This window comes from Phycodurus eques, chromosome 14, assembly GCF_024500275.1.
Source record: "Phycodurus eques isolate BA_2022a chromosome 14, UOR_Pequ_1.1, whole genome shotgun sequence".
NCBI lineage: Eukaryota > Metazoa > Chordata > Actinopteri > Syngnathiformes > Syngnathidae > Phycodurus > Phycodurus eques.
The window spans coordinates 8,504,114-8,518,990 of NC_084538.1; the positions used below are offsets into that span (position 1 = coordinate 8,504,114).

A 14,877-nucleotide genomic window follows, 5' to 3' on the forward strand; every position below is an offset into this window, starting at 1 on the left:
GTTTCCACACTAATATAATGAATGCACATTAGTCATGTAGTGATGTGTTTAGTCGAGCGTTCCTTTACACCACAGAGTGTCAATCAACAGAACAGAGGCCGCATTGTTCACACTGGATAAGTGGAAGGAGGACAACATACGTGGTAAGATACGTGCTTTTTCTGACTTCCCTCACGTGAATATGTCGACGACTCATCATTTTAAAAGTATTTTCCCTATCATGGGATTGTGTTGAGGTAATTTAAAGGGACCGTTCGTAAATTCAATCTGACGCTTCAGAACATTCGGAACATCTCCAATTCTCTTAAGAATATGAAGTCAGGTAAACTTTGGCTATTTACTAGAATGTACATTTGCTTCACATTTCAGCCCTGGGGCTACATCCACATCTTGAGTGGAGTGAAAGCTGACCTCCATACAGGATTTGAATACATGCTCTTCCCTTGTAAGGCTGGTGCTGTGATGTGGGAACACCTGCAAATGCTGAACAAAGTGTTCACTTCAACCTTGCTCACAAAAAAGCTACAGTATAGCTGCCTTAATAGCCTCCAGATGGTAACTGGAGAGCCCAGTGACTTGGCACCGTTTCGTGAGGAAGAACACCAGTTAGGGTGTGTTACTGGCGCTACAATAATCAGACCGAGATCTCTCACACATTCACATCTCCAGAAATGTCACCATGTATATAACACACCCTTATTTGGCGGGGGGGGGGGGGGACTTCCTCCAACGACCAAACAACCTTCTTTTCTGGGATATTCATATCCATCAAAAAACCTTCAAAACTGTACAGACAATGGTTTCAGTAACATTTTAACACCCTTAAACAATCAGACATTTAAATAAAAGATTTCAAGGACAAAAGCGTATTGTCAGTTTAAAAAAGTTTTTCAGGAAAAAAAAGCTGTATATTTTTGGAAAATAGAACAAAATGCATTCTTGAAGATGAATGTTACCACTTGCTCTTGGGAGGAGATTCCTTTGTCTCCCGCGTCATTGTTCTACATTTATGTTTAAATCCCTGGCGGTGCTCAGCAGCTCCTTCTGTATTTAATAAGGGTAACCGCTCACATTGGGCGTTGCCACAGCTGCCAAGAGTTGTGACAATGTTCCACTCATGCACAGATCGCTGCGATGTCGCATCGTCCTCTTCCGCATAGAGACGTCTCCGTCGAGACTGTCATTGTGCCACATTTAAAGGGAATGAGAGGAGCCGCTTTGATTGGTGGCGAATGAAGTCAGCTGTAAAGACTCCCACACCAGTCTAACCCGCCCCTGGTGCACAGTTGCGCCCCCTGTCGCACCGGATTTTAGAAAGTAGGGCCCTCAGTTTGGGAAAAAAATAATATCAGTGCTCCCCAAGTTGAGGTATTATGTATGGGAATCCCTGAACTAATGGAGTTTAACGTTTCAACCAGGCACACCCTTGCGTGAGACCTCCCGCTCATTTCACCACGAGCATTGCGGCCGCTGCTTTTTTTTTTTTTTTTATGATCAGGCACCACGGCAGGCGCGCCTCAGTGGCCGAGTGAGAGGACCTGAAAAACCAGATGCCTGCGATTATGACTCTCAGCTCTCGCGCACCAAGTGAGAAACCTTCACCTCATCCCCACTTACATAGAGAGAGCGAGAGAGTGAGTGTCATCCCTCTTGTTTTCATTAAACTCGTTGTCCCTCCGTTGTTTTTTGTGAGGGGGGGGGGGGAGAGCTTCCGACATTGGATAGGACTTCACTCCTCTCTAGTGGACTATGCTCCCCTCTGTCCAGTGAGAGAGGGAGGGGGGGGGGGGTTGGTGTGGTGGGGAGACGTGCGCTCCGCATCCTTCCACCTGGAGAAAGCTCGGGCTGATATCACAGTGGAGCGTCGGTGGTAAGTTCCATACACTTTGCAGATTTTGAGGGCTTCTTTTATCATACTTTATGTGTTGGGGGGGGCAACCGAGATGGACGGCAGCAGATGCATGGGACAAGAAAACTGCTCATGTTCCTTTCAGAGTACAGGAAGTAGATTTTAGGTGTTCAAAGTTTTTACGGTCCGTTTTTTTTAGTGACTTACGGCATATACGGCCGTGCCTTGAGCACAAGCTTCCGATACAAGCACTGTATGGTGACAGTGAACTCAGGTCAACTCACTGCACAGTCGGCAGTAGTTAGGAAAATATTGAGCAATTTATCAAAAAAAAAAAAAAAAAGAGACATCAAGCTGTTTACTGCTACACTCAGTTGAAGTTCATCGTCAAAACTAAACATAAAACTCGGAGAATTCGACATGTATTTAAAACAAGCACATACTGTATCTTAGCCTTTAGTCTGCTAGCTTAATGCCAATGCTAACACATATGGGGAAACACAAATAGAACCCTTTAAGCAACTATTTAAACACAAATAGTGCAGCAACATAGTTACACATTCATCATGAAAATACTCTCACATATATTCTTTATCCTCTGCAAGGGCCTGACTTCTATACTGCACACGCATCCATGTACGGTACATGTCTTATACAGCGCACAGGTGGCCAAGGTGGGCAGCAGCACAATGGCCATTCAATTGTGAAAACAATTTTAAATTATTTTAAATTGGAATTTGATTATGTATTTACTGAATGTTTTGATAAAGTAAAATATAGTGTTTTCATTTGTTTTTACTCCTAAAAAACACATTACAAAATGTTTTGCTGTTTTTGGGGGAGAGGCTGTAACAGATTAATGGCCGTTCCAAGTATTTTTCCTCAAGTATTTGCCCTATTAGGTTTAAAAGAAAGCTGTGATACAGCCATATTTCGAAATAACTTTATATAAAAACTACAGAATTGCTTGAGAAATTGTTTTTTTAGTGTCTTTATAGAATTCATGTCAAAGAATGTCAAAATGGCCCTTGTGTCATTTGATTTTTCTGTAAAATTTGGATTGTCATATTTCCATGAAATCACATGCTAGGACCATCTGGAAAAACACACGCACTCGTCCATCTGGTGATAGACATTTATTTAAGAAAACAAAGTTTTTCAAGCTTTGTATTAGTTGTCTGAAAAGGTCTAAAAGAGAAATGCGCCACGTCAATGCTGATGACTGAGTGTGCAGCGGTGCAGAATTGTCATAGTGACATATTTTGAAACTAACTATTTGTTATGGAGCATCAGGAACAGCTCTCAGCGTGAGAATAATTGTATAATAATTCACATTATGTTAAGTAAAGCTTGATGCAGCTCTTGCATTGATCCCATTTGATTGTGGTGGTGTACCTATTGAAGTGTCAGGTGAGTGTCTTCTGTATTAAAGGTGAATGATTAGCTACAATCAAGGCTATAAATTCCTTGCATTGTCAATAAATCATGAAATCAGATGAACTCATGCAAACATTTGAGACCAAAGGCCACATATGAGAGGCATGGTGGCCGACTGGTTAGAGCGTCTGCCTCACAGTTCTGAGGACCGGGGTTCAATCCCCGGCCCCGCCTGTGTGGTGTTTGCATGTTCTCTCCGTGCCTGTGTGGGTGATCTCTGGGCACTCCGGTTTCCTCCCACATCCCAAAAACATGCATGGTAGGTTAATTGACGACTCTAAATTGCCCGTAGGAGTGAATGTGAGTGCAAATGGTTGTTTGTTTCTGTTTCTGATTGGCTGGCAACCAGTTCAGGGTGTACCCCGCCTCCTGCCCGATGATAGCTGGGATAGGCTGCAGCACTCCTGCGACCCTTGTGAGGATAAGCGGCTAAAAAAAATGGATGGAAAGAAGATGAAAGAAGTACCCTTTAAAATAATTCATAGGATTTACCCATTTCTAAGTCAAATTTCTAAGTCAAAGTTGTTCATTTCTAAATCAAAGTTGTTTGAAATACACAACTTGTAATTCTCTGCGATTGGCTGGCAACCAGTTCCAGGTGTACTCCGCCTCCTGCCCGATGATAGCTGGGATAGGCTCCAGCACTCCCGTGACCCTTGTGAGGAGAGGCGGGTCAGAAAATGGATGGATGGATGTATTTTAGTTTCTTTATACGAAGTGTTAACCTTTCCTGCCACGGTCACCTGACCGTGGTTGGGAGACGCAGGGGTTATCTCCCTTCTCTCGTTGACGTCAACGGATCCTCCGCTAATCGCTACTCTTCCCCGGACGCTGTCACTACACTTGCCACTGTACACACTCGCACCTGCGCGCACTCCTTCACAATTCCGCCGGACGACGCCTGCGCAGTCCTGTCTCACTCACACATCGACGCACACGCCCACACACACTGAGCTTGCTGTCACAAGCACGTGGGATAATACCCGTAACAGAAGTATTTCGACGTAAATTTCGACTTTAACGGTGAAATCTGACTTGCGCGGAAATTTGGGTTACGTCGCCAGCGTAGGAACGGAACTCGTTCGTAAATCAAGGACTTCCTGTAGTTGACTTGTTTATACTTATTTTTATTTTATTTTTGCTAATTGTTGAATGTTCTAAAACAAAAATTTCCCCATCATTAAAATTCCCTAAAAATTATAATGGGTTGTTCGACAAAACACTCAATGTTTTCAGTGCTGCATGTCGGCCATATTTGCAAAACTTTGTTCTGATTTGTGCTTGTGAACTAATCTTGTTCTTAAAAAGTAGCCCAGTTCGAATATAACTGGATATATTTCCAACTCAAGTCTGGCCCTTTGTTTTTTTTTTTTTGTTTTTTAAATTTTTTTATAAAAATAGTAAACTCAAATATTAGACTGATTTATTAAACACAGTAAAATACTTTTCAGAGGGCCAATTCCTGCCTAAATTACATATTAGTCATTTTCATTGTTTATTATGTAATATTCTAATTTCTTGAGATTGTGAATTGAATTGTGGCTTTTAGTTAGTTGTCAGCTATAATAAAATTGTGAAATATTTCACTCTGTATGTAGTGAACCTGTCTAATGAGTTTCACCTTTTGAATTGATCTTCTGAAATGAATTGAGTTTTCACTGGTATTGTAATTGATTTACTTTAGATACCCCTGTATGTTCGCGTGGAATAAATTCCACACGATTCATTCTGCCACTGTCGTTTTTAAATGTACGTGTCAATTGGGTTCCTGTTCCGCTATGACTGAGTCCTGGTTTACAAACCATTAAATGTGTCGTTTGCCTAAGGTGAAAGGGTATCACATGATGATTTGTGGAACAACATAGAGATGGTTGTCACACACGGACGAGGAAACACCGACCCGTGACCTAATTTGCTAAGGTTCCTCTTTACCTGATTTATGCAAATACAACATCCTGATACAGTATGTCATGCTCACTGAGGCTCTCTTACGTACTACATACAGTTTATTGTTAATATGTGTCATTAAATATTACTGTGTCCTGATGAGCCACTATGATAGCACAGCTTATAACGATGTGGCATGAAGGGAGGAGTGACACACTCACCAGCCTTTCATAGTAATAATAGTCATAATAATAATAATAATGACCCCCTCAAAAATGAGATGATGCATCTCAAGGGATATCCTTGAAATAAATAAATAAAATTATTTAAATTAAGCAATTAATAATAATAATGCTAATACATTATAATTATATAATTTATACCAAACATTTTACAAGGGTTACTTAATGAAGCAATATGTATTATACTTTATACAGTTTCTAAAAAATAAAAACTTTTTTTTCTCTCTCTCCTTTCTCTGCATCTCAAGACTGGACTCATAAAATAAGTAAAAGAAGAGCTAAGAATACATAAATGTTAATGTCTTACGCTCGTCTACGCAGTGGACATCATATATTCATCGTACTGTACATTCCATCATGCCATCATATGCAGTTGAAAAGAGATTTGAAAAAAAACTTCGGAGATCTCGGTGTAAAAGAGACTAATATTTATAAATCAGTATGTAAACAGTAAACTATAAGCAAAGAGTTATTTTTGTTTAAAACACAACAGCTTTGGACCAAAACCTTCATGTGAATCTGAGCGATTTTAACTGCGAGTATAATTACAGGATGTCTGACCATCAAGCACTCACTTATCAGGAGCTGTCACCTTTGCAAACAGTCCACATGATATATGTTGCCACTAATGTGCGTGGTTAATAATACGTCGACACCGCCAGTGATTGTCACGTAATGTTTGCGCTCCAGCAGCAGACTAGAACGTCACTGCAATGCAAAATGCTATTCAGTCCTTACTGATGACATTTGCCTGACTTCGGTCTGGGCAATGTGGGTTCAGTTCCCACACAGGGATTGTGTGAATGTGAGCATGCATGTTTGTCTGTGTCTATACATATGTGCCCTGTGACTGACTGGTGACTACTTCAGGGTGTAGTTTGCCTTTTGCCCAAAGTCAACTGGGATAGGCTCCAATACCCCGTGATCCTGAACAGGATAAGCGGGACTGAGAATGGATTGATGGATAAATAGATGTTATTTATACAGAGGTGCCCCAACTTACGAGTGTCCAGACTGAAGAGTTTTTTTTAAGATAAGATCTGTTGCTTGGCTGTTTTTTGTTTGTTTGTTTGTTTGTTTGTTTTGTATTGAGTTGCGAGCAAAAATTTGAGTTGCAAGCGGTAGGTAGTTATAGTTCACGTCAAAACAAGCAGCAGATAGTGAACAATTCTTCAGAAGAGGCGCTAGGTGAGTGCTTGCGTCAAGCTTTTTATTGCCACTCCCGGTTGAAGTTTGCTGTGTGTATTTAACCAAACCACATAATTTTGCTGAAAGTCCACTAGCTTAATGCTAACACATAATTATAAATTATATCGCCGAGCTAACGAAACTAGCATGAATATCACTGTAGTTATAAACCTTTAAACAACTCATATTTGAACAAAAATGGTAGCAACACATGCAGACACAGCATACAACAATACTCACAGGTATGTAGTATTTATCCTCTCCTAAAAATGACTAAAATTACGGCATCTTAGTTGCAATGGTCTTCTTCTGTGTTTTATCATGAAATCTATGTGAAGTATGTATATTATACTCCCCCTGGTGGCCAAGGCATGCACACCATACACACAATGGCCATTGAAAAAAAGCATGAAATCATGATGCACAAACTGTTAAATTCCTAGCATTCTGTTTAATTGTGTCATTACTGTATGTTTTGGTAAAGCACAATACTTGTAGAGTATTATTTTCTTGTTAAAAAAAAATTTTTTTAATAACTAAACTCTTCCATGACGAAGACTGAAGCACCGGAGGCAATATTTCTTGAATAATATTGTTCATAAACCAAATTGTTTGTGAACAGTGGTGTTCGTGATCCGAGGTTCCACTGTATACAGTTTTTATTATAAAAATAAATAATAGCTTTATTAAGTCACAATTAGAATAACATACAATTACCATTAAGTATAGCACATTCGGTTATGTGCTCAAATTGCTCGCCATTCACCTTTTAACATTCCTGTTCAGCAGTCTACTCTGTACACTCAAGCACATTTGGACACAGAGGTCTTTATTGTCATCAACTTCTTGCTGTGATTCTTATGAATTTACACACACCATCAACAGTTTCTTCAAGATACTTAATCTTTGACAACACTCGAAAAAGAGGGCTGGTGATCATTGTGGCCATCTATCCTTCTCTTGACAATTTATTTTATGGGGTTAATAAAGAAGGTCAATAATGGCAAACTCTTAAAACTCAATGCCAACATTTGCACACCCTCTATATAATTATACATACAGTTAATACAAAAAATCTAAACACTCAAGTCCTAGAGAGCATAGCGATGTGTAAGCTCTTTTAATGTACTGTAAATGTTAAGTGAAAAAAACGTGCAACTGTCAACAGGTTCAGTATGTGTAGAATAGAATGTTTGAGCGTGCCAGTGAACTCTCACTTTTTCATTTATCATGAAAGGCTGCTTGTCCCTTAATGCCCTGCTACCAAAAAAAACAAAACAAACACAAACAAACTCGTGCCTGATATTTTTTTTAACTCACTGCTCCACGGGTTCATTTTAAAGCTGAAATAAAACAACAGCATTTTCCTTGGTTACATCTTAACACTATGTACTATGTAACACTAAGCACTATGTAATTAAAGTAGATTGATATTTTTTTATATATTCTAATACAAAATACACATAAATATACCTATTTAACATATTTATATCATTTAATATAAGTGAGCTAGTAACAAAAAATATATATATTTTTGGAGGCAGCACAGTGTTATAGCTGTTAGCCCATTTGTCTCAGTCACAATAACAATACTTAACAATACTCCCTCCTAATAATATTTTTCTAATTACATTCAGTGAGTCATCATTCCGTCTTTTGTTGTGCATGTGAAAAGAGGACAAGGAACTCCAATTATGACGTGCCTGCTATTCCGCTTGAGTTCGTGTGGAAGCTGAAGTATAATTGTAAAATGATTGTCAAGTGAAGCCTTGTCAATGCAAAAAAACGTGGGTCATTATTATCATTTATGTTCTATATTTTATGTGACGTATGGATATGCGTGTTCACGTACTGCCACAAAAACTCTTTAAGGACAAATATTTAAGAGATAGTTGTACAAAAAAAATTTGAAGTTAAAAAAAAAAATGCATTACTGTACTTAAAAAAAAAATACACCTATGTCACAAAAAAAATATTAAATCAGTTTGGGGTTTGTAATTTTCAGTACACGTACTGCATTTGTAAAACTAAACTTAAAATGAAACAAAACATTTTTCCACACAGTACATTACCTTGTATAAAATCTTACTAAATGTTCCTTTGAACATGTGTTCCAGTTTACAACATACATTTTGATAAAGATGATGATCATATGGAGAGAAAACAATGTTGACAAAAGCAGCATTACATTGTTGTTATGTGTCCCAACCTCTTCCAAATACCAATTTTACACAGTATATTATTAGTCAATATTTTGTTTCTGTGTTAAAAATTAAGTGAGCTGTAATTTTCACAACTTTTCATGTGATTGTTTTTTGTTTGTTTTTTGTCTTTTAAAGAAATGTAGTTAAAATTTCTTGTGAAAACAATTTTGATAGCGCACTGACAAAAATAAACCTTTTTTTCACCCCACAAAAAAATTAAGTGCTGTAATATTAGTCGTTCTGGTCGCCAAGGGTGAGCAAACTACGGCCCGTGGGCCACATCCGGCCCATTGATCATTACAATCTGGCCCGCCAAAGATTGGTACAGAATCCCCCAAATCATATCAAAATCATGACTGCATTCATTTGACTTTGTCCTGTAATGCCGAGTGGTTCCACCACATTGTGCTGTAATGCCCAGTGGTTCCACCAGGTTGTCCTGTAATGCCCAGTGGTTCCACCAGGTACCGCAGTAGGTACAGTGATGCATTGACTTGACTTTGGCTGTTCTGTTTTTACTCTGCTACTGCTCTGAACCCTTCTTCAACCATGAGTGTGCCAAAGAAAAGAAAAGTCGACAGTGAGTGCCGAGTGTTTAATATAGAATGGACTACTAAATACTTTTTCCACTGAAGTCCGGTCAAAGGCTGTATGTCTAATTTGTTAAGAAACCATTGCGGTTTTAGAGGAATATAACATCAGCCGTCACTTTTCTACCAAGTGCTAGTTTCTACTAAGTGCTAATGGACTCTGCATCTTTTTGCACAATTGTTTTTTGTCAATGTCTTTATGTCTCCAGAGTGTTCTGTAAATTGACTGTCTGTTGTACTAGAGCGGCTCCAACTACCGGAGACAAATTCCTTGTGTGTTTTGGACATACTTGGCAAATAAAGATGATTCTGATTCTGATGCTGATTATGCTAACAGCCAATCAAGGCAGGAACTGATGGCTATGGCTCAGCGGTTAAAATCAAGCTTGCAGGCTCAGCAAAACACCTTTTATCTGAGAAACTAACATCCAAGATTCAGTCACAGTTACACTGAAACAGTCCCACGGGAGCTGCAGATGGAACTGATTGAACTCCAATGTGATAATGTCTTAAAAGAGAACTTCAACTCTCAAACTAGATGAGTTTTATGATTCATTAAGCGGACAAATTTTCCAAAATCAATAAAGTCAGGGCATTGCTAAAAGATCAAAGCACTTAGTAATTTGTGTGGATTTCTATAATATGCTGTATCCACATTATAACTATTTATTAATTGTGTTTAAAAGAGAATTGTATTTTATGCTTGCACAGGTTCATGTTTAAGATGCAAACTTCAACCGCGTCGCCTGAAAGCAACACAACGTCACCTTCCAGCGTCACCAAATCCAAAGAGCAAATCCTCATCCAGAGTGAGAGCCTTCCCATGATGCATTTCACTGCATACATGTCATGCCACCAAGATCACGTTTTGTTTTTCTCCCAGGTTCTGGTGCTATGATTGCCGTCATCGTCATCGGTATCATTGTCATTCTCACCATTCTTCTCCTCATCCTGAAGACCTACAACAAGTGAGGCCGCATTCCTTTTAAATGGCGCATAGCAACTATAGGGAATAAACACACACAACAGAAACACTTTGTTGTCACTTGTGACTTCCTATGAGGTCTGAGCTGCGTTGTAAGCAAATACTGTACATTCAACCAGGTCAGCATGTTCCCTATGATTCTTTGGTACACAAACAATATCAGCTCCAAGTAGGAAATTGAAACAGTTGGTAGTAATCATAATACTGTGTAGTGAATCCCCGTTTATTGCGGGAATGTCCCGGACCTGTCGGCTATAGATGCAAATCCAATATGTAGCCGGTATTAAAAAAACAAAAAAATATATATATATATATATATATATATATATATATATATATATATATATAATTTTTTTTTTTTTTAAATATAGTTTCACTCCTAATTAAAACACACTTCAACTTATTTAAAGACTCTTTTTAAACACTTTTAAAGTGTTTTTTAGCACCTGTTCTCACTCTCTTACTCACACAGTTCTCCAAATAAGAGGCGAAGCGTGCTTGCTTCAAGCTGTTTGTTTGTCACTTCTCGTTGAGGTTTACTGTAAAACTGACATATACAACCCCAATTCCAATGAAGTTGGGACGTTGTGTTAAACATAAATAAAAACAGAATACAATGATTTCCAAATCATGTTCAACCTATATTTAATTGAATACATGACAAAGACAAGATATTTAATGATCAAACTGATAAACTTGATTGTTTTTAGCAAATAATCATTAACTTAGAATTTTATGGCTGCAACACTTTCCAAAAAAGCTGGGACAGTGTGGCAAAAAAGACTGAGAAAGTTGAGGAATGCTCATCAAACACCTGTTTGGAACATCCCATAGGTGAACAGGCTAATTGGGAACAGGTGAGTGCCATGATTGGGTATAAAAGGAGCTTCCTTGAATTGGTCAGTCATTCACAAGCAAAGATGGGGCGACTTTCACCTCTTTGTGAACAAGTGCGTGAGAAAATAGTTGAACAGTTTAAGGACAATTGCAAGGAATTTAGGGATTTCATCATCTATGGTCCATAATATCATCAAAAGGTTCAAAGAATCTGGAAAAATCAACACATGTAAGCGGCAAGGCCGAAAACCAACATGGAATGCCCGTGACCTTCGATCCCTCAGGCGGCACTGCATCAAAAACCGACATCAATGTGTAAAGGATATCACTACATGGGCTCAGGAACACTTCAGAAAACCAATGTCAGTAAATACAGTTCGGCGCTACATCCGTAAGTGCATCTTGAAACTCTACTATGCAAAGCAAAAGCCGTTGATCAACAACACCCACAAAGGCCCGAGCTCATCTAAGATGGACTGATGCAAAGTGCAAAAGTGTTCTGTGGTCCACGAGTCCACATTTCAAAGTGTTTTTGAAAATTGTGGACGTCGTGTCCTCCGGGCCAAAGAGGAAAAGAACCATCCGGACTGTTATGGACACAAAGTTCAAAAGCGAGCATCTGTGATGGTATGGGGCTGTGTTAGTGCCGATGGCATGGGTAACTTACACATCTGTGAAGGCACCATTAATGCTGAAAGGTACATACAGGTTTTGGAGAAACATATGCTGCCATCCAAGCAACGTCTTTTTCATGGAGGCCCCTGGTTATTTCAGCAAGACAATGCCAAACCCATTCTGCATTGTGTTGCAACAGCCTGGCTTCGTAGTAAAAGAGTGCAGGTACTAGACTGGCCTGCCTGCAGTCCAGACCTGTCTCCCATTGAAAATGTGTGGAGTATTATGGAGCGTAAAATACGACAACGGAGACCCCGGACTGTTGAACAGCTGAAGCTGTACATCAAGCAAGAATGGGAAGGAATTCCGCCTACAAAGCTCAATTAGTGTCCTCAGTTCCCAAACGTTTATTGAATGTTGTTAAAAGAAAAGGTGATGTAACAGAGTGGTAAACATGACCCTGTCCCAGTTAATGATTATTTGCTAAAAACAATAAAGTTTGTTTGAACGTTAAATATATTGTCTTTGTAGTGTATTCAATTAAATATAGGTTGAACATTATTAGCAAATCATATTCTGTTTTTATTTGTTTAACACAACTTCATTGGAATTGGGGTTGTAAAACGAAAATATTAAATATTGTATATTTAAATGCCGAAATGTTCAACCAAGTCATACGCAGTAGTTTAGTCTCATGAAAGTCCACAAACTTAATCCTAAAATGCATTGTAAAATTCCTTTGACGGGCTAATGGAAATTGACCTAGATGTTACATAACTCTGAACATACGAACTGCTACTTAAACACACATGGAGCAGTTACTCATACGTTGGTAATTAAAGATTTGAGTTTAATTTGTTCCGTCACTACACTTGTATCTCAAAATAACAAGTTTTGTTAGTCCGTTTGTGACATTTTGCATTTTGTGTTAGCAATAAGCTAGCGGATTTCTGTAAGACAAAAGTTAAATACACAATGTATAATACTCTTTGTTTTATATCTAGTTTCACGTAAACTTCAACTGGGAGTGGTAATAACCAGCTTCAAGCAAACTCTTGGCCTATTTTGTTAAGATTTGTTCACTATCTGCCAAACTGCTGGTTATTGTGAAGTTTGCTGCTACCACAGCTGGAGCGCATAACTCAAATTTTTGCTCGCAACTCAAGACAAAAAAATCGGCCGAGCGACGGCTCGTATCGCAAAAACAACAAAGTTCAATGAAAATTTATCGTCATGTGGAAATGTTGTTCTTAGTGTCTGTTTTCTCTGGGATCAGGCGGACCCACACATCCCGACTCCTGGGATCCGTCGGGGGCTCCAAACCTCATAAGAAAACGTCCCGGTCTACGGTTTCGATCGTGCCCATGGCAACCATCGGAGTCAGCTCCGTGTCAGGCGGCGTCTCCTATTCGAACCCCGGCACATCAGAAGGGGCAAGAGCGGAACGGAGCTCTATAGAGCGGCAACAAGATTTCAGCACAGCCAGCGGATCCACGGCGGTTACCATCCACGATACGTTGGCAAACATGTAGCATCCGCCAAAAAGACTGGCCTGACGCACTTGCCTTTATAGACTGAATACTGTGGAAACATGACCTTGTTGTTGTTGTTAATCTCAGATAAAATGTGAACAAAAAGACACTACAGAAGGGCTTCAGGAAGGATGTGAACTGAGGCAGCTTTTTGTCAAAAAAGTCAGTGTTTGCACTACCAATCCTTGGTTGGTTTTAACTGTCTACATTTCTTCGTTTAAGCTTATCCATTAGTAGAGTTAGCATCACATTTAAAGAGATACAACCATTATGAAATAAAAGGATAACTGGTTGCTCCTGGTTGCCAGTATGACAACATTTGTCCCACACTTTATTACTTGCCTGTGTCCGTTTTTTCCCGAATTTCTTGTTTATTTTGTGAAATATCCTGATGCTTCCCAATTTTGCACTTTTCATTGTTCTCCATATTTGTAGTGTTTGTTATGTTTAGATGGCATTAGATTAGATTGGAATAAAACTATGTTCTGGCATGTGGCATGTTGTTTGATCTGATGGTAATGTTGCTGATGTGCAGGCCACGTGGGTTCAGTTCCCACTGTGTGATGGTGCAAATCCAAGTGTGAAAGGTTGTCTGTCTCTATATGTGCATTGTGATTGACTGACGACCATTAGGACAAAGAAAGCTGGGCTAGGCTGCAGCTTCCAGTGACCCTCAACAGGATTGAGCAGTGTTTTCCAACCAGTGAGCAAAACATGATTATTTATTATTATGGTAGTTGGCCTCCGCATAGATACTACTTATGGAATAATAAAGACATTTGATACAGAAACAAATCCTTATTTTACCTTCACTGGTTTTCCAAAAATGTTCTTTTGGTTGGTGAATTATTTCACAAAAAAAACTCACTTTTAACATACCAACAATTTATTTTGAAATGTGGAACTATTTCTCACAGTGCATTTAATATTGTTATACAGTAAATGCGATCTCTAATGAAGTCATTATGCTATTTTAAAGTTTGGCAAGTCAGAACCCGAGTTTAGAAATATCTATTGATCCAACCAAAACTGAAACTGGTGAGATTTGTTTCCCTTTAAGGTGCAACAATAATCGTAATTTATGCACATTATTTCAAAAAGATGTTGCATCAATTCCATATGTAGTTTATTATTAGAATAATCTTGTTGATAATCTTGACTGGAAAAAAAATTGGAATTTAACTGCAAAAAAATTTATGAACAATAAAATGAAAGAAGTACTGCGATTGGCTAGCAACCAGTTCCAGGTGGACTCCGCCTCCTGACACGATGATAGCTGGGATAGGCTCCAAGCACTCCTGCGACCCTTGTGAGGATAAGCGGCTAAAAAAATGGATGGATGGATGGATGGATGGATGGATGGATGAAAGAAGTACCCTTTAAAATAATTCATAGGATTTACCCATGTAAATATTTTTTATTTACCGTTCATAAAAGACATTGATACTAATTGCTGTTTTTGTGAAGGATGTATTTTGGAATTGCCCACGCTCTGCCCAATTTTGGAAAGA

The 14,877-nt window shown here is 38.8% G+C and overlaps 1 protein-coding gene across 2 annotated transcripts; it reads left to right on the forward strand.

The window, feature by feature from the left end:
* The first annotated feature begins 52 nt into the window (after positions 1-52).
* Positions 53-14,718, forward strand: ncmap (non-compact myelin associated protein). 2 transcript variants are annotated; one of them, XM_061696324.1, is made up of 4 exons: positions 53-143; positions 10,109-10,206; positions 10,281-10,365; positions 13,111-14,718. In XM_061696324.1, exons 2-4 carry the CDS (start codon positions 10,113-10,115, stop codon positions 13,364-13,366), a joined length of 435 nt encoding a protein of 144 aa, XP_061552308.1. In that variant the 5' UTR covers positions 53-143; positions 10,109-10,112; the 3' UTR covers positions 13,367-14,718. The 2 variants fall into 2 exon arrangements, with proteins under 2 accessions (XP_061552308.1, XP_061552307.1); XM_061696323.1 differs by lacking the exon at positions 53-143 and adding an exon at positions 1,537-1,870.
* The last annotated feature ends 159 nt before the right edge of the window (positions 14,719-14,877 follow it).